Consider the following 27,653-nt stretch of genomic DNA (forward strand, 5'->3'; position numbering starts at 1 on the left):
TGAGTACAATTAAACGTCAAGCCCACCAGTTTACAAAGACTTCAGATGGAAAGAGTTTTATATGTAAGCTAATTGAGTAGCTGAGCACTTACTCCAAGTGCGGATCAGTTTGTTTCAGCTGTTCTGTCTAAACAAATGCAATGTGCATTGGCTCTTCTGTTGGAATAGAATGGAAGAATGTTTAGCAGTGGTTCAAATGCTAAAGGAGATCCTCTGCTTTTTGTCAGAGGCCTTGTTGATATAGTAAACTGGACTAGATATTCTGCTTTTTCTTGGAATTGAGTTTTGTCTTTGTTCTTCCCATAAGAGAGAGGCAGAAGAGACATCTACAGATAGATTATGAATATTAAATTTATTACAATAACAGTTTACAGTACAAGGCACATACTGATGACTTACAATCAGCTTGCAATGCTTGTAACTAAACAGCTGCATAAATTAATACAGGTGCGTCATGTACAAGTTGGAGGGACTACTTAGTTCTGTACAGCTAAAACTCCAGTATAATTCTCTGCTTAAAAGACAAACATGGTCCTAACTTACCAGTTTCATAACTTCCTTTTCACTGTTGAGAGTGGAGGGTAGGATGTACTCGTGTGATAGATAAGCGGAAGGTGTTTGCCTCAAAACAGTTTTACTTGCAGTGCAGCCGATTCGGTATCAATATAACTAATTTTTATACAAAACCAATATTTAATGTATGGCTATGTGTTGAGCTACCTAATAAATACTGGTTACTCTAAATGCTTTCAGATGGATATGTAAAAGGAAGAAAAAACAATCAATGATAAAAATAACAATTTCTCAATATTTCAACCACTCAGCTAAATAGAGATACTAAAAAATGAACTTACCATAAGAAGACGTAGAAGACTTCAAACCAATACGCCATGTAATGAAAAAATAATGACTAAACTGCCTTGCAAGTTCAGCTTTTATAGAATGAAAACGTGGATGTATTCTATCTTTGTATTATTCAGGAAAATAAAAGCCTTTTTAATCCACTTCTGGAGGGTTTCCTTGCCCCTTGTTCCCACAAAGACCTCAGACTGGATTATTCCAGTGAGAAGAGTGCAGAGATTTAGCATCACAAATGATCTTCTGGACTGTCTATTTCTAAAGATATTTTTCCGGTGACTTTGCATGTCTACGTTGCTTTTTGTATCTTCAGATGATTTTAAAAGCTTTCACCCTCTCTCAGTACATCTGTACTCAGAGTGCGTAATTCTAATTTTTCAGCTGAGAAATTCAAGCTGAGAGACCTTGCCCTAATTTACACTGTGACTGGTGCAGGGATTGTGTTAATATCAGGGCTTCTTGGCTGACTTTTAATCCACTAGAAAACAGTGGCATTTCTTGGGAATTTGCTGAGCATTCTGTGCTAAAACCACCCAGAGAGACAATGTCTGTTATGTATTAGTGCCTTAAAAAATACAGAGTAAAGATGTATCTTTTGCTGTTTCAAATGCTGTTTTAAAAGAATAACGTCAGGAGCGTTGCACACTAAAGAGCAGTGACTTCTGCAATGACTACTCTGCAAATTGTTCCATTAGAACTGATGTTCCCAGTTTCAGTTTGTCTGCAGGGGCTGAAAGAGAAACTTTGGCTTTGGTACAGACAATGCTCATATTTAATCAACCGTTTCTGTCCCCACATTCACCCTGCCTAATCAAAGGGAGCAGAATGTTTGTTTAAAGAGGCTTTTTCAAGTGGGCATACTTAAATAACCAAAAATTTGAACTGTAAGTCTTGGGTTGGTTTTGGGGGAGTGGTTTGTCTTGGGTTTAGTTTGTTTGATGAGCCTAGCATGAAACAGTATCAAGTCTGGCAAAAAAAATCCATTTGTAAGATTTATCTATTTAAATACTTATCCATTTAGGAGGAAATTTGTCTAGCGTTACCTGAATACCAGTCTGAAGAATGAAGAAGCTGGGTAGGGTTTTCACCTTTATTTCCCACACTTTGATATTGGATACCTCATATGAGTACCTCATTCATCTTACATTGACATTTCATGTGTATTTTTTCAATTAATGAACTTGTAACAGAAAATTTTGTTTTCTAAAAGAAAATCAGTAATTTTCTGATTGGTAACTTAATAACTACATGGCTTTCCAATATTAAAAGAATTCCTAGATTATTCCTCTTTTCCTCATAATAAAGCCAGTTTTGGAAGCAGTTTTCAAATATATGTAAGGGCTAAGATAAAAACCTGTTTCTTAGGAGTAACTGTCCAGTAAGACAGATTTATTATGTTTTTCTGGTGGCAGTGAAAGAACATTCTCCCTTTTTAAAAATAGCTCAGGAGTCTTGTGTTTGTAGTTCCAAAAGAACAGTCCTTGTCCTGTTATTTCCTTATTGGAAGTTGAGCTTGAGACCTAAAGTGTGCTCAAGTGAGTTGCTGAAGTGTAAGAGACCCTTCCTCCAGGAGGTGTTTGCATACCTAAGGAGAAAAACCATGCCAGAAGCAATGAAAATGTTCTCAAACGGCAAACACACCATCACTGTGTCCCTCTGATGTGGCAAGTTGGTTCTTCGTACCGATGTGAACTCTTCAACAGGTTTCTTACTGCCTGCTGCTATGAATGCATACATAACCTTGTTAATTTTAGCAGTATGTTACCCAGGTAGACCATGAGATACAAAAGAGACTTTTACCCTCTATTTTACTTTTGTTATGATCTATGTGGTAGAGTAAAAATACAATGCAAGTTTTTACATAAATGATGCCTCCTTAGGTTTACATAAACTTCCACGTAACTGCAGAAGACTGTTGTCCTCCAACTGAGTTGGCAATTGCAGTCGGTCTGAAGGGCAGTTACATTTGGAGAGCATGCTTATGCATATAATATAAAGAGGTTAGTATGTGCATGGAAGTTAATTTGTATATCAGTGCCTTGAAATCTAATATAAATAGTTCTGATGAGAATCAATCCTGCTGAACTCTACTCAACTTCTTGTTAAAAACCAATATTTCCCTTCCTTTTCTTCTTCAGGGTGAAAACCAAATGTGTTCACTTTAGAATATGAGCTAATAAATCTTCAAAGTAGGTTTGTGTAGTTTGTTAAATGTACTTTTGTCAGCCAGCCAAAAGGATTATGCTGAACTTCAGTTCTGTACTGGGAAGGAATAGAAAAAGCCACAGGCTCCAGCTAATTTTAGGTGTGAAATTAAATTTTTTAAAAAGCTGAAGCGGAGAAGCAGGTCTTTCAGATTCCACTTCTTGGCATCCGAACTCGAAAAAGTTCATTGTTGGTCTGTAGTTTCTTGGCGTGTAAGTGGTAGGTCTGTCAGGACAATGATTTTGTGAATATCTTGCTTAGTTTTGAAAACAATTTAGTAAGTCCTAGGAACTTAGGTACTTATCAAGTAACCCATGATGAGTTTTTGTGGCTTGATTGGGTCTAAAGGAAAGTGAAGCCTACAACATTACAAAAAATGCTTTTGTAGTATTTGTTACACAAGAAACAATAGAAACTGTTACCATCTACAAAGTGCAGGAAATGAAAAGGAGGATAATGCTACCGAATGTGCGTGCTGATGTTTGCAGAGCTGTATATAGTGCTGCTCAGTCCTCTTCTTCTGTCTATTCCACTACAAACCAAGGGAATTACTGGGGTTTTTTTCTCATTTATAAAACCCTGTGTTACTTGAGTAATGTATGGCTATCAGAAATATTTTTGTATTTTTCAATGTAGTTTAAGCAATTAGAACTCCAGAAGCGAATACAACATTGCCCAGTACGAATGATCACACTGAGGAAGATAACAGGAGTACTGCCACAGACTGGGGATTCTACACCTAATCCTAGCCGCTGACACGCGCCCTATGGCGGCTTATGCAATCACACACAAATGGCCCCCGTGCCCACGCATGGAGTCGTGGTGTTCCCATGCACACGGACGCCCTCGTGTTTCCAGGATGAATTAGTTCTTGGTCAGTTCAGTCTGGTTAGAAGTGCACAGTACATTTCATGGAATTGCTTGGATAAATGTGCTGGAGGCATCATGTTTCCAAATGCCCGTTGTCAGTGATGCAGCCTCCACAGAAAAATCCTCCATTTGTTGTCTCAGCTGGAAACGTGATTCTTTGGGGGAGAGAGTATGGGGAAAGTTACATTTTATGCTCCCCTTCTCTCCCCCCAGAAAACAGGTTAGCTTATACTGCATTCATGCGGATGTCTCCAAAAGGAATTTCTGTGGCTGTTTCTGGAGTAATGCTTTTCAGAACACGCTGTTAGGAAGATATCAGTATTAGAAATTGATTAATTTTAGAGGTAATACATAACATCACACTCATTTGAAAACAAATTTATAACAAAAATATGACTTTAGTTTGAGCTACACCTCTTGAACTGTGGCACAAGGAAGTTTCAGGCTTCTGTTAGCACTATGAAGATGGAAGGGGCTATAGAACTGCACAGCATTATTTTTTAATTATTTGTAACATAGAATTTGAATCAAAGTTTGACAGATGTCGTATTAATGGCTTAGGACTTACTTTGCAGTTTACTTGGATAGCCTGAGCCAACTGAACATACTCTTTTTCAACTGGTAGTTACGTGAACCTAACAAGAAATCTGAAAAATGTCATCACAGGCTGCCACAGATTTATGGCAGGGAAATCTTAAGTGTGGGAGAGAAAAAGAAATTTATTCTTACAGATATACCCAAGCGAACCAATCTTCCACTGGCTCAGTCACGTGATACTGTGTTGTGTGATTTCTAGGAAAAGCCTCCAGTTCACCAGAGCTTAAAAAAATTACTTGATTTAGTATTTTATGTGAATATGTCAATGGCCTCAGTAAGACCTGGGGAGATTAGTGAATCACTCAGAATGAGCAGAAGACAATTAGCTGGCTAGGAACAGAATGGCAATAATCCTCCAAGTCTCAGGTCACCAGACCCTAGAAAAAGCTACATGTCATATTTATGGGCATCACCTCCTTTCTAACAGTCCGATAGAAGCAACAGAGTGCCATGGATACCTCCTTAAGTGTTCCTGGAGTGGTGACCAACCGATAAACCATGTAGATTGGAATGAAGATGATAGAAGAGGTTCCTATGCAATAACCCACTACTGTGGTCCAGTAGGGATAATTATAATCAAAAAGCCGTAACTCAGGAGGGTTGGACAGAAAGCTGCAAGTGATGAACTGAAAAAGAAAACGAGAACGTCTGAATACATGTATTTTGATGGCACACACTTACTTGAGAGAACTTTGTGTCCCAGTGCAGCATTGAACTAAAAAAAATGAATAGGACTCAAGAAGGGTTAAACATACATTGGCACTGAAAAAATCCTAAATTGTATTAGTATGGATTTAAAAAAAAACAAAACACAACAAACAAAAAAAACAAAACCAAAGAACCCTCAAAACCACTTCTGAATATCCAGACTTTACTTCAGGAAGGTTAAAAGAGCTCAGGGTATAGCCCAACCAGTAGCTGAAAGGAACTAAGTAAAAATTCTCATATGGATTGCTTATTCCATAGATACACATTGTGGTGTTTCCTGCTGAAGAAACATTAGAGAGAAAATTCCAGACCAGACTTGTATATTTAAAGGAAAAAAAAGATGTTAGATGGACAAAATCAGATTGATTGATACCAGTGTGCAGAATTTCATCCAGTTACCTTTGTATTGAGCCCTGTAACTTGATTCCAGGTAAAGCATCCCTTCCAGAAAGGCAGCGTCTTAATTTTAAGCCACCAGAAATGGGGAGTGTGCCATTTCCCTTCGCTAGTTGTCCCATATTTTTAATCATTATTGGTGTCAGTTCTGGTTTGTCTGAATTTAACTTGCAGCCACTGTGGTGGTGGTTTATGCTGTTCGTTATTGGCTGTAGACCCTTTTAATACTCTTTCAAGTACTGTTAAAGTAAATTACCTATGGTAATCACATCAGCTTTCAGCTTTCTTTGTGATAAGCTATACAGATTCTATTTTTTCACTGATACTTATATTCTATACGTTTTATCTTTTCTGTGATATTTTTCCATAGCATTTCGGATCTACAGTAGCTTTTGCAAATGTTAATACTGTTTTGGATATAGTATTCTGTCATCAGCTGGATTAATGCTGTTAGATCATTTCCCTGTGCATATCCTTCATAACTGAAAAACAACGAATACTTTAAGTTGAATACTACAGGAATAATATTTGTGACTATCATTGGAAGGATCTCTGCCTCTATTTTTTCCAGAGTATCATCAGAAGATCAGGATTACCAGCAAAATGTCCATACAGAAATAACATACTACCTTCTGGGCTTTCTTGAATACAGGTAGCTCTGCCTAGTAACCCCATCACCAGAGTTGTAGTCCTCTGTTTATTTTACTGCTTTAGGATCACAAAAAGGACAGTAGTATAAAAACTATTTGCAGTGGCACACTTATTTATAGCTTTTTTTCCCTTTTTCTAGGAGTAATAAAATGAAAATCTGTTAATTGCGCATTATTACAAGTGTTTTGAATTCACTCTGGAGGTCTTAAATCTACATTCTATGCTTAATGAACTCCATCTTGACCTGCTCTGCTCCCACTAACAATAAAAGGTAGCGTGAACTCATTTTGGATCAGGAAATGAACACTTTATGCTAAAAGGTTATCAGTAATACTGCCAAGTCAACCACTGGCACAGTGTTTCCAGTTCTGAATTATAGATTCATAAATGTTGCAATTAACTGCTGTAAATTTTAAGTGGAATATTCTAAAGTTGTCAGTCAGCGGTTGTTAGGACAGTATATTGACCTTGGTTTTCCTCCCCAGACAGTATGTTTCATCATCATCTTTTATTGCTTAGTTTTGCTGAAGTAAATATAAAGCAACGAAACAAAGTAAATTTGTTCAGCAGAGGGAAGGAGGGGAGTTACTCAGAACTCAGTCTTAATTTATCTAGCTCGTCTACAAAGGTGCTTAAAATAGCGATTTAGTAACAAGCCCTTGCAGAATTGTGTTGGATTTTTCATTAACGGAGCCTTTTTGGTTCAACAAGAATTGTTACTGAAGAACTTCACCAGAAAATTCTGTAATTAAGCTTTTAGAAGTCTAAGCAGCTGCACTGTTCAATGGTAATTTTCTTGTGCTGGAAAGAAAAAGCTCTAAAGAAAACTCACCAGAAGGAAGATGGGACTAATTGCTACCCAGCAAACTCGCCAGTACCAGCCTGGGGTAAAGCCCAGCATTTCTTTCACATCATTGCAGAACTGGGTGATGCCTGTGGAGACAAGTAGGAGGAGAGTGGTGACAGCACATATAAGTTTTTCGTAAGTAGATGCACAACATTTTGTATGCACCACAAATAAATTCAGAATCCATCATGAAGGCCTGTTGTTCCTATAATTCTTAATAGAATTAAATCCTTAATTGTTCTGAGTTATAGCTCCTGTTACATTTAGATGTCACTGTACTCCTGCAGAAGCTCGGGAGTTTGGGTTAGCATTGTTTGTCAACGTGGCAGGAGACCTACCGTAGAACCAGGCCACAGCAACTGCTTCCAGAAACACGACTGTTAGGACAGCTGGACCAGTGGCGTATTCTTCAAACAGCTTTACCACATACGCGCCTCCCTAGAAAGGAGATCACATTATCAGTGAACCAAAGATCAGGGATGGAAAGCTTGTAATGCTGCTGTTTATTATTGCCTTCATCTGGGCCAGAGCGTTCACAGATGGGCAATTCGGTCAGTTCTGTTGCTTTGTGGCTGTTCTGCCAGTGACATCCTTGAGCGTGCTGCTGATCTGCTCGCTCTCTGTGATCATGTTTCACCAGTGGAGCTGCCATGCAGAAAAGCTAAAACTGAATCTAGGGGCAGTTCTAGCTGGATGTTAATGAACAGATGAGATTTGGCGGGGTTTGGTGGGATGGCTTTTTGCATGCCTTCTGTGATGGCATCGTCTTTCTCCAACCTGAGTCATAGTTACTGAGCAGGAAACAGATAGGGTGTTACTCTGCTTTCTTTCCGTTTGGGATCTGGAATCAGATGGAGGAGGAGAGCATTGTGTCTTGGAGAGGAACTAAGTCTCCCGGAGAGGGACTACGTCTCCTTTTACAGCAAATGCTTTAAAGGAGAAGGAAGGTGCACACAAATGAGCAAGTGGAGTGAAATGTGACAGGAAAGCCAAGTATTATTTCCTTGTCCCTTATGATCATTACACTCCTTATTCAGAATGTTGCCTGTTGTGAAAATGAAATCCCACAAGCTGCACAGGGACTATTTGGTGTGACTGATGATGATTTCTGGCCTGATTTGATGAGGAAGCTCCAGGAAATTAATTGCTAGAAGTTTTTGGCGAACAGAACAGTCAATTACAGCATTTTCCGGAAGATAATTTTTTGATCATTCTTTTTTTAATTCAAAATACATTTCAAATATTGCAAAAATTAAAATAACAATTTGTATTATTTTTAAACGTGGAGCTTTGGAGAACAAGAAGTAAACCACATACAAAATGTGGAAGGTTGTCCACGCACTGATTCAGCAGTTGGATCAGCAGCTGTGTCATTTGTGATGTGTAGCACATTAGAGTTTTGCTGAATTGCAATAGGATCATTTTGCAACACATTTCCTAGTGAGAGATACTGTTCACATTCATTCCAAATATAGATTTCTAATGCATAAAGAAACCAGGCTGAAGATTTAATCTCAGTTCTTGAAACTCACTTCAAAAAATACTACCCTCTCCCAGATGTCATTTGCAGGAACCTGCGAGTAAGGAAAGCTGAGAAATGGGTAAAATACTTACAAATGTCAGAGTTGCTAATGACCCCAAAAAGCAAACGATGGTCAGACCAAGGACAAACAATTCCCTGCGTTTGCTCCAGACGTGCGGGAATTCATCCAGTACTCCAGTGATCACTCCCTCTAGTCCTGCAAACTGGAAAGCATGGGAAAACCACTAAAGGAGCTATAAAACTATGAAACACTGGTGCTTTATTCTGCTTGTAGTGTTGGTGTGACTGTGTTTAGACAGTCTTTCTGCAGAACTTTTAAATTTTTGAGGGGATTTAGTCTTCCCGTATCTGTGGGAAGTGCCTGTCATCCAGAGGAAGTACTATATTACAAGTAGTAGGATGCTGGTAAGTGGTAGGTGGCTCAGTAGAACCAAGATTGTGAAATCAGTTGAGTTTCGCCTTCCTGGAAGGAGCTGATTCTCAATCTGCAAAAACAGGCTTACATGGGCAGTTCTTAGAACATCTCCTTTTCGCAGTGCTGTTGCGAAGGCCACCTCCGGTTCCCACCTTTTAAATCCAATTAGCGTAAAAAAAATCCAGAATTTAATAACAGCTTTGTAAGTTTACAAGTGCAAGAGAAGGAGCCTGGAAGGCTGCATTCAACCAAGAGTTTATGAAGGAAGTGCTTTGGCTGTGTTTCCAGGTCTGTTACTAATTGTCACAGTGTGACACTGACAAATCAGTTGATTTTATTTAGGCCTATTTAGTTCAAAATGGGAGTAATAGTTGCTGTCTTACAGAAGGCACATGGAGATGGCAGCCCTGCTTTAAAGCCTTTAGTGACCGTGCAGTATTTGTAATTCTGTTTCTCCTGATGGTTGCAGGGGTGAGGCCGTACACCCAGTATCTGAGATGATATCCTCTGTCTCGCATACTGTCTACTCACCGTGCTGTCCAGTCCCAGCGTGAGTAACATCAGGAAAAAGATGATGGCAAAGAAAGTGGAAGCAGGCATGTTTGCAATGGCCTCGGCATACGTAATGAAGAGAAGGCTGGGTCCTGATATTAGAACGGAGAATTAGGGATAATTTTTAGGCTGTTTCACTGTACCATGTTGTCTTGGAGGGGAAAACTTCTCCCCCCAGGCTATTTTGCAGTGTGCAGTTACCACCACGCCTGTGAAGCCACATGCAGTATGTCTTCTATATGGTGTCTTTATGGAGTAATTTTTTAGCTGTACTGTATAACAGTGCCCTTATTGTAGATTCAGTCAGTATCCTGAATTATATACCAAATAATTTGCATAATTTGGGCTGTTCTCAACCTAGAAGATAATATACAAATATATTCTGTTTTAGAGGGGGTTTGAGAGACATGTACAAAAAGTTAGCCTACCAGTGTCTTTGGCAACCTCTGACACATCTTCATTCCTCATCTCGGCCATGTATCCCAGCACAGTGAAAATGACAAATCCAGACACAAAACTGGTCACACAGTTCACGGTACTGGTAACCAGAGCATCTCTGCAACAGAAGACCTAACTCATATCAGGATAGTTTACTACCAGATGGAGTAAGTTACTGATCTGGATAGACTCCTACAAAAACTAGGGTAATTCAATGAAAAGAACAAGCAGCTGATTTGAAAGAAAGAAAAAAACCGCCACAACTACTTTTTCTTCTTCATCTTCAAAGAGATGCTGGAACATTAGTCTGACACTGGATTGAATGCTGGATGTATATTGGTGTTTTTAAGAAAGAAACAGGAATTACTATAGGAATATTAAAGAACTGACAGTTTATAAGTTAGAAATAGAATTTCTTAAGAACAGGGAAACAACTGTAAATTGCCTTTCAGCTCAAGACTCTAAAATCATTTCCTAACTGACTGCTGAGATGAAATAATTATAATGTGATTGTTTGGCAGGGCTTTAGTCTTGTGGCAGGTTTACATCTTAGGCCCCTTGCTGGAACTGGTAGAGATTATCTCTCTTTAGGGCAGGCACAACAGAGAAGAGATGTTTTGGATTGCAGGTTCTTTCAGTAAGGTCTTTTGTTCTGTTACACTTCTGTCTGATTTGTACGTACACAGGTCTGACAATACAGTGCCTTTCACCAGCACTGTGTTTCTTTTTGGTAAATGCCCAGTTACTTTTCTTAACTCAATTTTCACATAAAATAAGGTAGAACTCACTGGTAGCAGTTGTTATGGAATCTGTTGTAGCTGGCATAAGCCAATAGGACCCCGAAACCTGGACCAAGGGAGAAAAAAATCTGAGCTGCTGCATCCACCCAAACCTGAAAAATATTGAAGATCAAGAAAAAAATTAAATGGATCGAATTAGGCTGGCATATTTAGACTATCACGTAGCCCTACAAAACCACTAGTCTGGCTATATTCTAGTCCTGGTCTAACAGACATTTTGTTAAGAGAGCATGTTGAAATGTGAATATTCATTGTAGATCTGTGCGAGTTGCAGATATTCACTGTAATTTTAGTGCCTGTGCTGCGCTTATTGTATCTCTTTACACCAAGTACTCACTGGCAGTTTCTCTTGTGACAGCATCTTAGATTAATTCACAGCGATTTGCCTGTAATCAGTTTAACACAACTTCTGTTACGTATGGAGAGCATATTCATGATTTTGCAGTGGGCTTGGCCCATCTTCTTCCAAACCACGTGTGCTATGGAATAGTCCTATGTTCAGCTGGGTGTCCTCCAGACTAAGCAGGAGATGATCACTGCTCAGATTTTTCTTAGACTTAATGGAAATACGTAACAGTGTGGATGCAGTTCTAGCCCTTAGGACTCAATTTAGCTTTGTTGTAGCCATGACAGATGCAAGTGTGATGATCTTGTTATGAAAAGCCTGTTGTACTTGAAAAGTGGCCACAGCCTTAATGAGTAGTGTTCCTAAAGTACAGTATCAGTTCTCTTTCTGAAGGTGAAAGTCCTCGTTCATTTATCCTCTTTTGATTGAAACATGGAGTTCATTACAACTCATTTCTAATATTCTCTTCCATCGTGTGAGGCCATCCTGTATCATCCACAGACAGAGCTCTGTCATCGTCCAGCACACAGATTGCAATCTGCTGTCCTCACTTCAGATACATCCAATACAATATCAATGCCCTTTATTGCTTTTTCAGAAGATGGGGTCCCTTATTGGAGATGCTGCTTTATCAGAGACTGGTGTCTTTTCATTTCCTTTTCATTCAAAACTCCGTATCAGCTGGGCAGCAGCAGACTTGCAAACATTAGAATTTTTAATCTTTGTAGTATTTATTGCTTTGGGGTTTTTCTGTCACCCTCCTCACTAGACACTTTCATAGGCAGTAAAGTAAGAGCAGCCTTGAGCCTGATGGACTACCTGTCATCCACGGAGTTCAAAGCTGAATCAGATACTGGAATGCCTGGGCTTTGTGGGTTAGCTCAGTCTTGTCCTCATTCCTCCTTTCTTTTCAAATCTTGGTGGTGTATGCAAGCATAACCGATTTATTCCTTCTTCACATGCTCTTGCATGCATTACAGAGTCATGGTTTAGTTGGTGACTACAGAGTCTCCTTGGGCTTCCAAAGCACGTCACAAGACAGAGATCTGAAGTTTCAACTCTAGTAACCTGCGCTATTTAAATATGGGCAACTGCGGACACCGTTGGGTTGTGGAAAAGCCTGCCCAAGTGTGTAATGATCCCCTCACAGCCTAAAAACCTGCAGCTAAACCAGTTGTTAGGGCTTAGTAAATTTAGTTTGCTCAGTGTGATTGTCACAGGTAAAGGTTTTTGTGAAAGTGTAACAACAAATATATCTTATCACTCAATGTCAGGCTGTTCACCATTTTGCTGGGAAAAATATTGGTCACTTGTTTTCTTTCTAATCATATCACTAATTCTATTCAAGCTCTGTATGGGAACCCTACTATTAGTTCAAGCTAAATTGATGGTGGACTTTAATCTTTAAAAAAATCTTTGTAATTATGGAAAAAATAGCATGACTGTTTAAACAAGAGCATGAAGTCAGGCTTGTAAGTCCACCCTAAGACATCTGTTTAATCATGCTCTGTGTTGAAAATAGACGTTGAAGTATATACATGCTGAGAGGCTAAAAGTAAATCTCTACTGTTTTGTAATGGTTTTTACCTCAGTGGCCAGGAGTTTCTGCCAGTCAGGTTTCAAGTAGTAGAGGACACCTCTCCAAGCCCCAGGCAATGTTGCACCTCTCACTAGCAGGATGAAGAGTATGATGTAAGGGAACGTGGCAGTCACCCATACCACCTGTGAGGGACAACAGTAAGAGAGCATTTGCCGTGGGTAGAAAGTTAACAGGTGATAAAAAGAATGAGTTATTATAGCTCTTAGCATTTATAACATCTTGTTGTGAACTTCTCAGAAGGTCTGTAAACAGGCAGCTTGCACATACATAACCATGCTTTCTCTTAGCAGGGTTGTTCTTGTCCAGAGAACAGTGGTATAACTTACTGTTGTTACGTATTACTTGGATAACAGTAGCAGTCACTCTACAGTAAGTGCTTCCCAAATACATGAGCCTATAATCCCTGTCATGAAGACAATCTGAGATAATTCTCTGTCAAGTTAATTTGCTCCTTTAGAACTGCTGCTAGACTATAATGTACAAAGTTGATTTGTCTTGCTTTTGCATTCACCTTGCCAGATGTTTTGACCCCTTTCCAGATGCTGAAGTATACAATGGTGAAGATTAACAATAAACAGAGGGTCAATTGCCAGCTAATGCCCCCCAGGTCATCCAGCCCATTGGCCCTGTGCACCTGTAGAACTTGGCGGCTGAAAGAGGAAAGAAAAACACAGTATAGATTTTTTTTTTTCTAACAAATACTTATATTAAGTATGCTTTGAACAGTCCCATACTGTGGTCTGAGCATTATAAGTAGTCTTGAGGCCTTGATAAGTAGCCTTCAAAGTCATGTTCTTTTGGATTTTTCTTTTTTAATCAAAAGCTTAATATTAATGGTACACCAGTGATGATAAATGATAAGTGATGACAGATGACAATGTTTGGGAACCTCTGATCTCAAATAGAGTACCCTCCCATACACCCTAAGCTTACATACTACAAGTATTCTGTTACTTTAATAGTTCAAAAAAGGATACCATTAATAAACAGCCCTGCTCTCCCTCCAGAGAAAAGCTTGCTGCATGTTCCACCATTCTGTCTAATATTACTGTCCTCACTTACATGCACTTACGTATAAAATTCTTCTGCAGGAGAGATGGAGTGCAGGGACCAGCTGATGTTGTCCTTGCTGAAGTAGTTAGTGCAGTTGCCTGTGTTCCAAGCATTTGTGCAGCTAGTCCATGGCAGCTCCGCCGTGAAGGAGGATACGAGGTAGTAAAAGGCCCAAGCCATAATGGTGTTGTAGTAGGAGGCTACATAAAGATCTATTATACAGATGGCAAAGCCAATTCCTAGTAAGGCAGAAAATAATTACATAAAGTGAGTGTAAGTTTTAGGCCGAAAAAAAAAAAGGAAGGAGTTGGTTATCACATGAAGTACAATCAAGACAGTAACTGTCTAAGGCAGCTCTGTAGGAGGTACACATGCCCTCGCAAGTGTTTACAACACTGGAATTTCTTGTGGCTTTGGAAACACTCAGGCTCCAATTCCAAAAAAGCATCCTTAATCACGACAGAACATGCTTATATAGATTTTTTTCATCTGTTCCTAAATTCCTGGAATTTAGAAATAGATGTCTTGCAGTCTCAGGAAATAAAAAAGATAAGACCAGAGCTGTAACACTGGGAGCAAGAGTAAACGAGCATAGAGACCAGGTCCTTGACTCCATGGTAGGACAGCAATGGGCAGACTAGGCTGAAGATGGGGAATCATCTCTTTGTAATATCTTTGTAATAGAAATAGTAGATCTTTATTTTTTTCTGGTTTTAATTTTGCCTTGGATTCAGTAATGTTGCACTTACTTTATTAATTACATTTTTTGTTTATTTTTTTATGTTTTCAGGCTTGGACCAGAGCAGGTAGACTGGCTTCTATCTAATCAATTTGGGAGTTGCATGTATATGAGAGTACACACACAAATCTGCAGGTGTACATAAAGTTTTATGAAAGCTTTCTTTGTAAAGCCAAAATCTTGTGTAGAACAAGCCTTACTTTATGAGATTTTTTTTTGAGAAATTGCATCTTTACAGGAAAATCTTCCACTTATTCAGAAAGTTCCTAGTAATTTCCCATTTCCCTTCTTTACCTTTGAATATAGGACATATTTTTCTCCAGATTGAGATACACCCATTCCTGTGGTACTGTCCTAGAGCTAGTTCCATATAGAAGAGAGGAATCCCTCCAAAGATGGCCATAATTGTGTAAGGAATGAGGAATGCTCCTGCAAGAGAGAAAGCAAATGTTTGTAACTCTTCATAGGACTTCTCCTCCAACAGTACCAGCACTCCATAAACAACGCTTCTTTTTATCCCACAGGGAAAATGCATATCCCCTCCCTAGCCAGTGTGCCACGCTGAATTACCATGGGATTTCTTGTAAGAGTAACTACTTAGCAGTGTGACTAAGCAGCAACACTCAGGCCAAACTTCTCACATTTCTGTAACAAGTGTACATAGGATTCACCAAGACTGTACTGGCTACAATGGATACAATTGTGAAATGGGCTACAGATAAAATAATTAATTTCTTCAGTAAAATGCCTTTGTTACATCAGGGACACAAAAGTTCTTTCCAAGATCTCCTTGGTTAGATTTATGTTTTAGCTGATAGTGTCAATGGGTCTAAGGCCTAGCATTCCTGATGAGCTGGTTTTGACATGTTGGTTTATCTGATTTTAAAATACTCCTTGGGACAGGGATTGAGTCTTTTCTCTTAGAAGGTGGTTCTGCACCTGACTGGCTCTCAGCTTCTAGTTGTGCTGATTTTTTAGATCTTGCTAAATAGTTTTTCTTCCATCTTAATATGTCTAGTTAGCCTATTGCAATATTTAGGTTTTCCAGTCTGCTTGACAAGTAAGTACTTTCCCCTTGGTCATTTGTTATATATGATATGAAAATAAGGCATTAAATCACCCAGCTCAGCATTAAGGAACAGCATACACAACTAGTCACTGACCTCCTCCGTTTTGATAGCATATATAAGGAAATCTCCACACATTTCCCAGATCCACTGCATATCCAATGACAGAGAGTAGAAAGTCAATTTTTTTACTCCAGGTCTCTCTGTCTTCTAGCTCCATTAGCTGCTGCTGGCCTTCTGCTCCACAGGTGGTAGAAGTGGTGGTGGTGGTGGCGGCTGCTGGGGCAGTGCACGGGGCATCTTCCATCTCTCCTATGCCATTGCAGGGAACAGAGCTCTGAACTCCTGAGTAACCGTTTGAGATCTGAGCCGCCTCTCCTTTATCTCCCTGGCTGGGATGGACTTTATTGCCATCCTCCACTAGCCGTAGGGCAGATTTAGGGTTCCTGACCACAAGTCCGTTCTCTTTACAGTCTCCCCCTTCATTACAGTCTGAGACATCTTTCTTGGAAGTCAGTGGCTCAGTCTCATTAGTTGTTCTTTTTTTTTCCATTTTTTCCGAGATTTGTTCTGATCACTTGCAGACAGACAGCAGCACAGAGTCCCCTTGTGGCTTGTCTTCCCACACTTTTATTCCTAGCGTATTCCCAGTACTTCTAGAATTCCTCTTCCATATTTAAATCCATCAGATTGAAGGCACAAACACCATCTAAGAAATGACAAATAGTTAAAAACCCATTACAGGGCTTACTGATGCTGGTAACTTTCAAGTTACAACTGACAGATTCTGTGATTGAAATACTTTTGGAAGTAATTAACCATCACCGCATGCAATGTGAATCATTTAGCAGATAATCCATTCCGGATTTTGTACAGAGAAAGGAAGGAAGCAATCATCCTCCTCTACAGCAGAAGTCGGTGTACCTGGCTTACAGCCTCTCAGGCAGATTTGCTGGACTTTGTGCACTGTTGGACAACTCACAGGCAGTCACAGTCCTGCTATCTTCTGGCACCACGTTGTCTGAACACTGGTTTCACACCCAGGGAGGTTGTGGGACAAGTTTGCAGTTTTCCCAGTTTGCAAAAATGAGGGCAGAATTTAGTGTGGCTTGTATTTTCATTTTCCTGAGTTCATCCTGTGACATCTACTGGCAATTTCTAGATTCACCCATTGTGATGGGAAAAGAATTAATTAAATGAATATGAGGTAAAAATGGATATATAAATTACATTTCATGACCACCTTTCTTCAGAAATCCCACAGTGTCTGCAGACCTAGAAGACTTAAACAAAAGTTTAGGAAAGTATTTAAGTCTCAGTGGTTTTGCATCTATTAACTTTTGAGACTCAGTCAACACTAATAACAAGGAAAATCATATCAGGAAACTTCAATTTGATTGTTTTGAATCAGTAAGAACTAATACGTGGGTCTAAAGGAGAAAACTTGTCCCCAGGTTTATTTAACTCCTTGGAGAAATAAAGGCATCTTTTGTTCTGTTTGGATCTCCCAACACTGTGGGTCCAGCCCCGGGAAGGGTCGTGGGCACAACTCCCGTGCTGCTGTCCGCCGCCAGCAAAAAAACAGGCACTGGGAGAATCCCTGGCTTTGCCTGCCCTCTCATATTAACCCAGGGGAAATAAACCATCCCGAAATTGAAAACAAAAAATATAAAACAACTTTCCTTCAGAACAAAAAGAACAGAAAAAGAATTGTGGTTCAGTGGGTCATGTTGTTTTCTGCTTATTTGTTCAGCTAATGTAAATGCCCAGTTGTCTTTACTCCACAAAATGCTGAAATAGGAGCTGATCCTCTGTGCTGTAGATTCCCTGGGGTACTGACCTTGCTTTATAGCTAGTAAAGTGCTACACAATCCACACGATGCCACCACAGAGTAAATTATTATAATTACATCTAATTTTTCTTTTTTGAAGCATTTTACCATAGTAAATATAATTGTCACATCCTAACAGAAGAATAAGCATTATTTCACTTTTAACTGTTGGAAAAACAAAAGCAGAAAGGAGATATCATTGCTAGAATTTGCTCACTGCCAGAGCTATTAAAACTCAGGTTTTTCCAAGCTTTCAGCCTTGTGCAATGACAGTTTGTTAAACCTCTTCCTGAACATTTATCAGCGCAAGCAGAAAGAGAAGGAAAGTTATTGAGCTGCAGAGCAAACAGGAGGATGTTCTCGAGATAAAAGTCTCGTGAAGGCGTTGTTTATAACTTTCAGAAATCTCTAGTTCTTCAGGCTTACATTCCGTCTTTACCCAGATAATGTTCTTTTCATTGTATAGCAAGCAGTGCATCATTAATGCTGAATTCTTACAAGAGCAGTACTTTGCTACCATTAGTTAATCATCCACAGAGACTGAAACACCTTCAAAGCTGCAGCGAAAAATACTATGGCAAAGAACAGGAGTTTCTGCTTTACCTGCAGGACTATAGAACTTGAGTGTCTTTGGAGTCTGAAACCTTCCAAATGTCCCAAAAGAGCTTATGTAGGTGAAAACAGTCCAACGACCACTGGTGGCAACATAAAAATCCTAGGAAAGGCCATAGCCAATCCCTTCCTTGTATAGAGCACGGTAAATATAAGGTAGGGATATAGCAAAGTAACCTGAGCCCTTCCGGACTTTACACCTCTTACTCATACATGGGAAAGCAGTAAAGGATGTTGATTGAACTGCATTATCTCATGAAACTGAATTTTCCATACCTGAGATTTAAACACTTACTGTATTTGTAAAACACTTTCTTTCTGCACATAGATACTTCTTGGCACTTTCTTTGCTGAAGAGAGGTAGTTGAATATATTGTTGATTTCCTAGATCTGTGACAATCAAGATTGTTATCTTACCCAGAGCTAAGCTCCTTCTGGTCTTCTGCAGACCACAGCAAAGAAATATCACATTATTTGAAATATTATTGCAGAATTTTCAGTAGTTTGAGCTGCACATATGCAAAATGGCTTGTGAACTTTTAGGGGCTTCGGCTGGAATTTGAACTATTCTTTCTGAAAGAGAATTACAGTTTGTCAGCTACCCTGGGAAATCTCTGGAGTGACGGACTCTACAGCTATGCCGCGGTGTTCACAGCGGCATAGTTGGCACACAAAAACAGAACAGTTACAGAAACAGATTTCATTATGCTGTAAAAAACTGTGGGAGAATGTACTTTTTTCCCCCCTCTTGTTGCAATTCAAGGAAAAAAAAAAAAAGCATCTGAAGGAGTTGTAAGTGCTACAAACAGTCTAAGCAGCTGCAGAACTAGAGCTCTTGGGGTTGAGAAGTACGCTAGGACCACTAGAAGATATCTAGGAAGAAATTAGGCTAATAGTGAAGGATTTTGCGCATGTCAGGCTCCATTCCATCTCTCTGTGCACTGATCTCTCAGTAGTCACAGGTGCTAGAATGATGATAGTGAATGATACAAGAAATGGCAGTTTATTACCTATTTTCAATCTGAGCTGTTGCAAAGGTTGCTCTTACATAAATACACATTGGCTTCTTATCACCAACAGAATTAACTACAGAGGAAAAAGAAAAAAAGAGAGAGACAGCTGTGCCCTCATTTTGTTTTGATCTGTGTTTTGTAGATGTGACTTTGCTCCTTTGAGCGGCCCTAAGCATCTGCACCTTTTCTGATAGCTCTGCACAGAGATTTTTCTAAAGGGCTGTTCTCCTCTCCGTAATGCTGTGTTGTCCAGGAGCACGGGAAAGGTGCCATGCTGCCAGCCCTGTGACTCACACTCCTCTGTCGCAAAGAGTGATGAAAGAGGAGTCGCCCTGTGACAGCAACGCGTCCTCCACAACTATTCCCTGCTTTGCTTGTTCATCAAAAACACTAAGGTGGATAAATGAAGACATATTTCTACGCGCTTGGCTGAAGCCACCAACGCAGTTCACGTGCGCTGAATATGAATTATAATTTTTGGTTACTCCCACACAGAGCTAAACCTGAACCAGCACTGTAGATGGAAAAGCCCTGTCTCTCCCTTGATGCACAAAACCGACTCCTTTGCCTCGGTCAGAGCAACCTAAAGGAGCATCCCCATCCTGGGGTCTGGTTCCTTGCCCAGCAGGGAGCTGCACCGTGGGTATATCATCGCTGTGTTTATTTCCTGAGGTACGCGGAGACCTCTCGTGGCAGTGTGGGAATCCCTTTCCTTTAATGCTCCCACCAAGTAGTAAACCAAATCTTTCCAACACTTTAAAACACAATGATTTTCCTGTTCTCTGTACTTTTTTAAAGGATAAAATTGACTTTTAATGTGTCTAGGAGATTAAAACAATTAGGTTGAGGTGCAGCAAATACCAGATGCTTAAAGGGAGGCAAATCTTCGTGCCTTAAGTCACCTGCAGAATACTTCATTTGAGGTGGGGTAGCACTGACTTCCTGAATTCCTCAGCACAAGGCTTGTTCAGCCGCACTCTGCGTGACTACAGCAGTCATTAATCTTCTCCAAGTGATCAAATACATTTTACCTCGCACAGCTGCAAAGTCTGTATATTTGCATATATTTCACTTCATACAAACTATCTTCATTTTTCATGTGCTGATTTTATAAAGCAATGCTTGCTGGAGTAGCAGCCTCTCGCTGGGTTGCAGCTCCGTTCCTGTAGCAAAACTCACCGCCATCGCTCGCACTGCTCCTCCATCTGCTTCTGTCCATTCACTTGCTACCACTTGCAAAGAATTAGAGGACTTTGAACTCTAAGACAAAAAGTCAGCCTACACTCTTGGCAAACAGAATCAAACGTTAAGATGATTTCTAACAACTTGACCTAAATCTCACTTTTAACACAGAGTATTTAAGATTGTTAAAATTATGTAGCTGCTTGACTGCGTATCACACCTTGCAATAAAGATGCAGTTCACACAGGCAGCTCTATGTAAATGGAAAGAGTCCAAGGAAATTGCATTTATCTAAAAAACGAAGCAAGAAGTTTGTCTGACGAGATAGAAATCACATATCCCACACAGGAAGAGGCTGTGTTATTTATCTGTAGATGCTGTTCTCACCTCTGAGCCACAATATCAACCATGACCTGCAACAGCACGGACCTGGGTGTTTCCCAGGTGGACTCTGATAATTATAAATATAGCAGTAAACGTTTCTGGTCTTCACCCACACCTCCTCACGCAGTCCTAGTTGGTCTTTTTGCACAGGAGGGGAGGTACGTGACCTGGATGACAGCGAGAACCTCGTAAAGATTATTCCTTTTGACAGGCTTTTGTGGGCTAGTGAGTTCCTGTTCCGCTGCACGCGTGGTGTGAAGGAGCATGGGGGCTTCAGATTTTTCCTCTGATTCTGCATGGGCCAGGAGTAACTCTTTAATAAAAGTTATTACGGGATAGCTCAGATGCTCCCATACTGCGAGGAGTTGTTAGAAAATAAATATTTCAGCCAATTAAACCTTGAAATGAGATTGCAGCAGATTATGATTAATGTTACCTGGTGTTTGTCACAGATAAGTCATATTTAGAGTTCATAACTCAAAAATTTAATGCCTTTTGCTTTTCAGTGTGTTCACACATACTGTTTTCATTAAAAAATGAGTACCTAGAATATTCTTTTTTATTAGCTTGTTTCTGTTAGGTGAGCTGACACTAAGTGTGACAGATTGTATTTCAGATTTCAAAACCTGAGGATACAGAGTCCCAGCGTTGGCAAGGCTGCTGGCAACCACAGAATCCGAGGTCTGAGATGCAAATCAGATACAAGCTGATATCTAGACCACTCCTCAACAACTGAAAATTGATTTCTTCAGGATTTTTTAAGCTATGCTTCTGTAGTCTAATTTAAGAGAATCAAAACTCATTTTTGATAAAGTGATCAAAACCCACCGAAATTAATGAGTCCAGTGAATTATTGTTATACATAACAGCTCTGATCCCAGTGCCAGTGATCTTAAATGTGACTGGATTCAGTACTGCTGCACATCACTGTAATAACGTGAGTCTTTTATAAGAAACCTGCAGTATGTAGATGACAAAATGGATCTTGTAGATGAATATTTGCAGTTCTCCAAGGGCCTGCTCACATTCTTACTAAAACAGAATAGAACTGCACTCAACAAGTAGTCCCACTGAGACAGTGGCCCTTCTGGGAGAATAAAAGGCTACTTACCAAAGTGAGAATGGCGTAAGTGGTGAGCTCTCTCCAGTTAACTCCTGTGTTCCCAGATAAGGTGAAATATAGGTAAGAAGTGAAAACAGTGCTTCTGAAAGCAATAGTACTGGGAAATATAAACCTGTACTGTGAGTTTTATGTCATAAACTTGTCCGTGTTTCAGTCAAATTAAAAAGTCAGCAGGAAAGAGAGAATTTACCTTTAAAAATTTGTTGAGAAGACAGACACTGTATTGTAGTGGGTATGCTGCCAAACTGATGACAGCCATTTAAAGAACTGGGATGGGGAGAGAAAATGCATTTTATGGCTCGAGAGTGTCCATATGTAGTGCAAGGAAACAGATAAGCTTAGAGGGAATGATAATCCTTTTGTATTCTTCCTCAAATTATTTATATAAACTTGAAGGAAGAGTCATAACACAGCAAATATCACCAAATAAATAGAGCACTGTTCCTTAACGTAACTCAAATTAATGGGTACAGTGTTTCAAGTAAAAGACCTGTTTGCAGACTCAGGTCAAAGACAGCTGCCCATACCTGCCAGCATGCTTCTACTTCTGTTTGTAATGTTTTTACCTAAAGAAAGTGAAGGAGCAGCCACCATCGTTTCCATGTTTCTCTGAAGGAGACTTGTTAATGGCTGTCTCCAAATTACAGCCCCTTTATTCAGGCTCCAAGGTCTACTTAAGTTCTTTATGAAACACTTCTCCCACAGGCGGGCTGCATGATGTTGTGTAAGTTCTACAAGATACAGATTGCCACATCAGCAGAGCTACAGAAATATGGTTTTGGAAAAGAGTTAAAACATCAGCGTCAGAAAGGACACCAGGATACAGAATGAACATTTCTTTAGGTTCTTAATACTGTTCCTAATGAAAACTCAACGGTTTACATTTCCATGGAGGAAAGCAGGAAAGAGTTTAAATGCACTGCAGATTTCCATGCCTGGGAATAATTTAGGGGTTTTATTAAATTCCAGGTTTGCGGCAGTTTTTCTTAATTTGTATAACCATTTGAAATTCATCACACGCTGTCCAATTAGAAAATGGACCCACAACAGTCATTTGCTATATGCCAAGTTTACAAAGTACTCTCCAAAAAACTTATGGTCAATTCACTCATCGAGAGCACCAGAAGATGAAGCCCAAGTGTGTGAGACCTTCCCTGGTAAAATGCCTGACAGCTAACAACCCCCATTAAAAAAATTCCACGAAGTTTCCAAGAAACCAAACCCATTAGATGCACGATCCTTTTCTCCCCAGGCTTTCTTAACACATCAAAACATGTTTTCCATGACTATTTATATATGCAGTTACATTGCATTGCTGACTTAAACTTCCATATTACTTTGCAAACTAACCCAGCAAGCCAGTTGGTTTCAGCAGTAAACATGATTGACTATAAGTATATATAAAACTCACTCTTCAGATTTATTACTGATAATAAATCTGTCCCATTGAGTTAGATAATTTACCGTGCTGGAACAGTCTACCTTTTAAAATGCAACTTAATGTGCTTAATAGAGCTTACTTTACCCTTTTAAAATAAATAAAAGTTTACATTGATTTTTTTTTCTTCAGATTCTGCCTTCTTTCCTTTCTTTTTCCTTATAGTTTAATGGTTTTTGTGAATTTAAAATAAACTTTACATTCATAACAAAATTATGTGGACTGCCAAAACACTAATTTCAGATTGTCATAACATGTTCTGCTACAGGCATTTGACTCCCAACATTCATAATTGCTGGACAAGTGCCTGAACAAGAGAGAGGAGAGCATGTAACATCAGCAAAGCAAGAGAAAGCATCAAAAGTTTAAAAAATCAAAGGAAACTTTCACCAAAAATCAATGTATCTTTTTTTCCCCAAAAAGCTTTGTTAGATGTACATTTTCCCAATGTTTTAGAAATTGCTTTAAGATTGCTTTAATTTAAAAAGAAACAAAATATATCATACCTATTTTAAACTGTCAGTAGTATTTCAGATTTGATAACCGAAGGTGAAAGAGGCAATGAGGGGGTGAAAGTTGATGAAACTCCAGTACCTGCCTGCTTCAGGTTGGCTCTGAACACAGGCGTCTGGGAATCTCTCTAAATTGCATAAAGTACTTACAGCAGTGTGTTAAAAACAAAAATGTAAAGTACCTGTCGTCCAGATGGGTTTGAAGCGCTTTCCCTGGAGTTATCCAAGCTGGAGTAACCTTCACCCACATTTACTTCACAGTCTCGGGAACTCAGCCTGCGGGCAACTCAGCATCTTGGTGAGGTTTTTGTACACCAGTCCCCCTCACATGGTCTGATTTGCAGATAATCTGCTGCCAAAGAGCTCTTTAAGAATTTTTGCGTCACTTTAGCCAAATAAACTTTGTGTTTCACCCGGGCTGCAGCTCAGTTTTCCTCCTAGAGGTGGGTGGCTACATTTGTCTGTGCCGATCAGCTCCAAGGAGCAGGATGCAATGCAGGCAGGGGAAGGAGGGAAGCTCTTCTGGTAACGGACAGTTTCGCTGGCTGTTGTCACAGCTCTGAATGACAGGATGGGGACGATGAGGGAGACAAGCAGTGGGACAGAAGGTCTGAGGGAGTCAGTAAATTACAAGTTTGCAGGTGGCCCTGTAGATTGCAGAAAGACAGGAAGGACTGGGATAATTGGCACAATAAAAGGGCTTGGAAAGAATAATTTCTATTGCTGAATATTTACATTATTTTAATAGAGAAATAAGATTTAGTTTAATTTTAAAGCATGAAGCAGAAATTCTTTAAAAGCGTTTTGCTGCTTCGGTAAACTCAGTAATTTCCTTTCTTCCTACTTCTCCTCAAAATATCTCCCTCGACCTCTGACTCGTGCCTTTTCTCCAGCTTCTTCCACCCAGGATTTCTTTGTTCCTAGACTTTACAATTTGTTTATAGAAAGTCATAAATCGCAGGTCAACGGAATAGTGCCATAGTTTGGTTGGCAGGTATGGAAAAAATAAAGCAGTGGAAAACCCAAACGGGGACAAATAAGAATAGCCGATTGTTAGAGCAGCAGCAGTTCTGCTGTAAGTGGCTGCCGGTTTTCAGAGACTGGTTCCAAACAATTGAAATGAAAACAAACTCTGAAAACTGAAAAGCCCGGGGTTATAATTAGCACTTTCCTCTCCCTGTCTGCCGGCCCCTCGACGGCAGCCGCCGCCAGCCAGCAGCGTGGCACTGGCACCATCCCGAGGGCAGCCCGGGTACTGCGGCTGCAAACCTTGAGGAGACGCCTACTAAAATAATTGCTGCTTCCCCATTAATTCTTGTGGGCAATATATTAAAAATCTTTTGTCCCATTAAGGTTGTTGCCTTCAGTTATGTTCGAGATTCATCGTTCTTTTAGTGAAAATAGCAACGTCTCCTCTCTGCTGTGCTGAATTCCCCTCCTGCACTCTTCTTTCCAAAATAAACAGTTTTGGTCGTTAATCTCTGCTGCAGAGAGGAAGAACCCCCACCAGTTCGTGTCCTTGCACGTTCTGATCATTCACAGCCTTCCCCCGTTTCCTCCTGCTCTGCAGGGTTTGCACGGGCAGATGCCATCGAGCCTCACTCGCTAAACCTTCACAAAGCTCGAAGCACAGGGGTTTGACGCGTGAGCACCCATCTGCAGGTCGGCCCCGCGCTGTGCGGAGCAGGCTTCTCCTATCCTGGGAGGAGGGATGGTAGGAGGAATCCGTGCCTTCCCTTGCAAACAGATTTGCAGCTCCTCCACAGCTGGGAGACTGGAATGGATTTTCCAAACTCAGTTTTTCTACCCTCTTCCAAGAAATGAATTCTTTCTGCTTTGGGTCCCTCTGCTCTTTACATAATTATACGGGGTTTTTTTAAAGTTTTAGAGGCATCATGACCTTTGTTTGAGGCTTTTCTTCATCTTAGTCTCTGCTTAGAGTAGGGGCTTTTAACAAGTTCTGAAACACTATTGCATCCCATTCATCTTGGTCAACACTTGCAGTGAAATTGCTTTCAGCTGCTCACATCAGTGGCACCCAGCATCAGTATTTAGATATTTTTGTAGGGCACACAAAGCTGTGATGTGAAAAACAGCATATTAAGAACACAAAACCACCTTTCACGACTTGGCCTTTTTGTTCAGTTGATTTTTTTTTTTTTCATTAATGTCTTCTGCAGCAGCATGTGTTTTTCTAATTTCTTGCCAAACCATCTGGAGCCTTTGGGGCATAATATAAATAACAGACTTGAGATTTCAGGCAGACCCCTCAACTCTATGACACTTATTTACCCCATATGTGGAAAACTTTCAGGTCCTGTACTGAGTCAGTTCCAGAATTTCCTGAAATCTTCTGTTCATTAGTGGGAAAAATCCTGATGATTTAAGGTAAATATGAAAAACCAAGGGGCAGAAAATGGACTTTACAAAAGATGTAACTTCAAACACTCCCAGAGATCTCCACAGATAAAGCAGCTGTAGATTCCAGTTACCAGCGCCAGCACAAGAATGGGAAGCATCAATCAAATTACCTAATAACAGTAGTACCAGCTGTACTAAGAAGAGATTAATAATAATTCTGCAAGCATGTCTCATTCACTGCCAATAAGAGGATAGGAACAATCTTCCAAATAACACAAAACTAATCTTAAAATATTTATTTGTTCCCATCTTTTGCTTAGTTAGGAATCGGACTACACTTAGAAGCTATTAAGATTGGCTTTGGGATGAAAGAAGTCCTGATTGTCTTTCCCTGCTGTTTTCTAAGCTGACTGTGCTGGGATCGACATCTGGGAGTTTGACGGGGTTTGGAGAGGTTGTGCCGTTTCCACTACAACAGTTTTGAGAGAGCATTCGGGTAGAGAAAACGGATGCTGAAAACCTACAAACTGCCGCTACACACAACCTCTCCTCCTACCTCTTTCTTTTCTTCGTAGCAGTAGTTACTATTTTCTGACTTTTGACTGAATCTGAGGTAACTGACTTGTGTAACATCCTCTGTCAGTATTTTCCACTTGTCAGGGGAACTGTCTGTGAATCCGCACATGAAAACGACATGGTTTTGTGGACAGGTTCTTTTTCCAGTTTATCTGTTAGGTCCAAAGGTCTTTTTAAGGATTTGCAAAAGATATAAACCAAAGGAAGAAGGAGCACTGAAACACAGTGGGCATAAATTGGTTTTGGGTTTTTATTCTAACCCTTTAAATCTTTTTATCAGTTGGATGTTCATTTTTTCGTAATCTGGGTTTACGTCCGTAAGGCATAGAGCTTTCTTTGCCAAGAGACTAAACTTGGAGCAAGCTAGGCTTATTCCCACACAGTTTCCATTCCATCAGTTGGAAAGAGTTTGATTTTTTTATCAACTCTGAACCATTTCCTGCGAACTGCCAGCAGTTAAGTAGCCTGTTCCTCTTTTCCACGCTCCCACACCACTCTGCTGCAGAGCTGCCGGACCAACTCATCCCATCATCTCCGGGCTGCACTCAACTTCCACGCACCTGAGCAGAGACTGAGGTGGTTCTGCGTCCAGCCATGCCTCATGCTACGCAGGGCACCGACAACTTCCCCAGCCTCCGCACAGGGCACGCGGGCTCTCCGTCAGCGGCTCAGCTGTCTGGATCCTCAGTCCCCCAGCCGAGGGCTGCCGCTCACAGCAGTGATTCTTCCTTCAGGACAGAAGGGCAGAGCAATGCAGTAAGCATCGCATCCACAGGAGCTGTAAAGGGAAATCATTTGATACATACCGATTTTATTCACGTTTCAAACTACTGCTTAAGAACGAGCTCACTTGCCTGTAAGAAATGACGGTCTGGTTTACGGATAACACAGACAGCTACTGCGCAAGAGCATGCAGCTGTTGGTGCTTACTGAGG

General features: G+C 40.2%; 1 protein-coding gene across 1 annotated transcript; it reads right to left on the reverse strand.

Annotated features, from left to right (window-relative positions):
* Positions 1-333: 333 nt before the first annotated feature.
* SLC6A4 (solute carrier family 6 member 4) lies at positions 334-24,373 on the reverse strand. Its single transcript, XM_009932050.2, has 14 exons — positions 23,964-24,373; positions 15,782-16,394; positions 14,913-15,047; positions 13,899-14,118; positions 13,338-13,476; positions 12,814-12,948; positions 10,869-10,972; positions 10,071-10,198; positions 9,622-9,734; positions 8,747-8,878; positions 7,471-7,570; positions 7,118-7,218; positions 4,989-5,156; positions 334-4,234 (listed from the first exon to the last, which is right to left on the reverse strand). The coding sequence occupies exons 2-14, from the start codon at positions 16,236-16,238 to the stop codon at positions 4,160-4,162; spliced, it is 2,007 nt and encodes a 668-aa protein (XP_009930352.2). The 5' UTR covers positions 16,239-16,394; positions 23,964-24,373; the 3' UTR covers positions 334-4,159.
* Between the last annotated feature and the right edge of the window lie 3,280 nt (positions 24,374-27,653).

This window comes from Opisthocomus hoazin, chromosome 20 (genome assembly GCF_030867145.1).
Source record: "Opisthocomus hoazin isolate bOpiHoa1 chromosome 20, bOpiHoa1.hap1, whole genome shotgun sequence".
Lineage (NCBI taxonomy): Eukaryota > Metazoa > Chordata > Aves > Opisthocomiformes > Opisthocomidae > Opisthocomus > Opisthocomus hoazin.

What these genes read in the sequence shown, in the direction of transcription:
- SLC6A4 (XM_009932050.2), bottom strand. Translation starts at nt 16,238, where the DNA reads ATGGAAAAAAAAAGAACAACTAATGAGACTGAGCCACTGACTTCCAAG. An exon ending in AGAAACTCCTGGCCACTGAG is followed by an intron (nt 10,973 to 12,813) that starts GTAAAAACCATT and finishes AATATTTTTCAG; the next exon opens with GTTTGGGTGGATGCAGCAGC. An exon ending in TTAGTCCCATCTTCCTTCTG is followed by an intron (nt 5,157 to 7,117) that starts GTGAGTTTTCTT and finishes TTTCTTTTTCAG; the next exon opens with TTCATCACTTGCAGCTTTCT.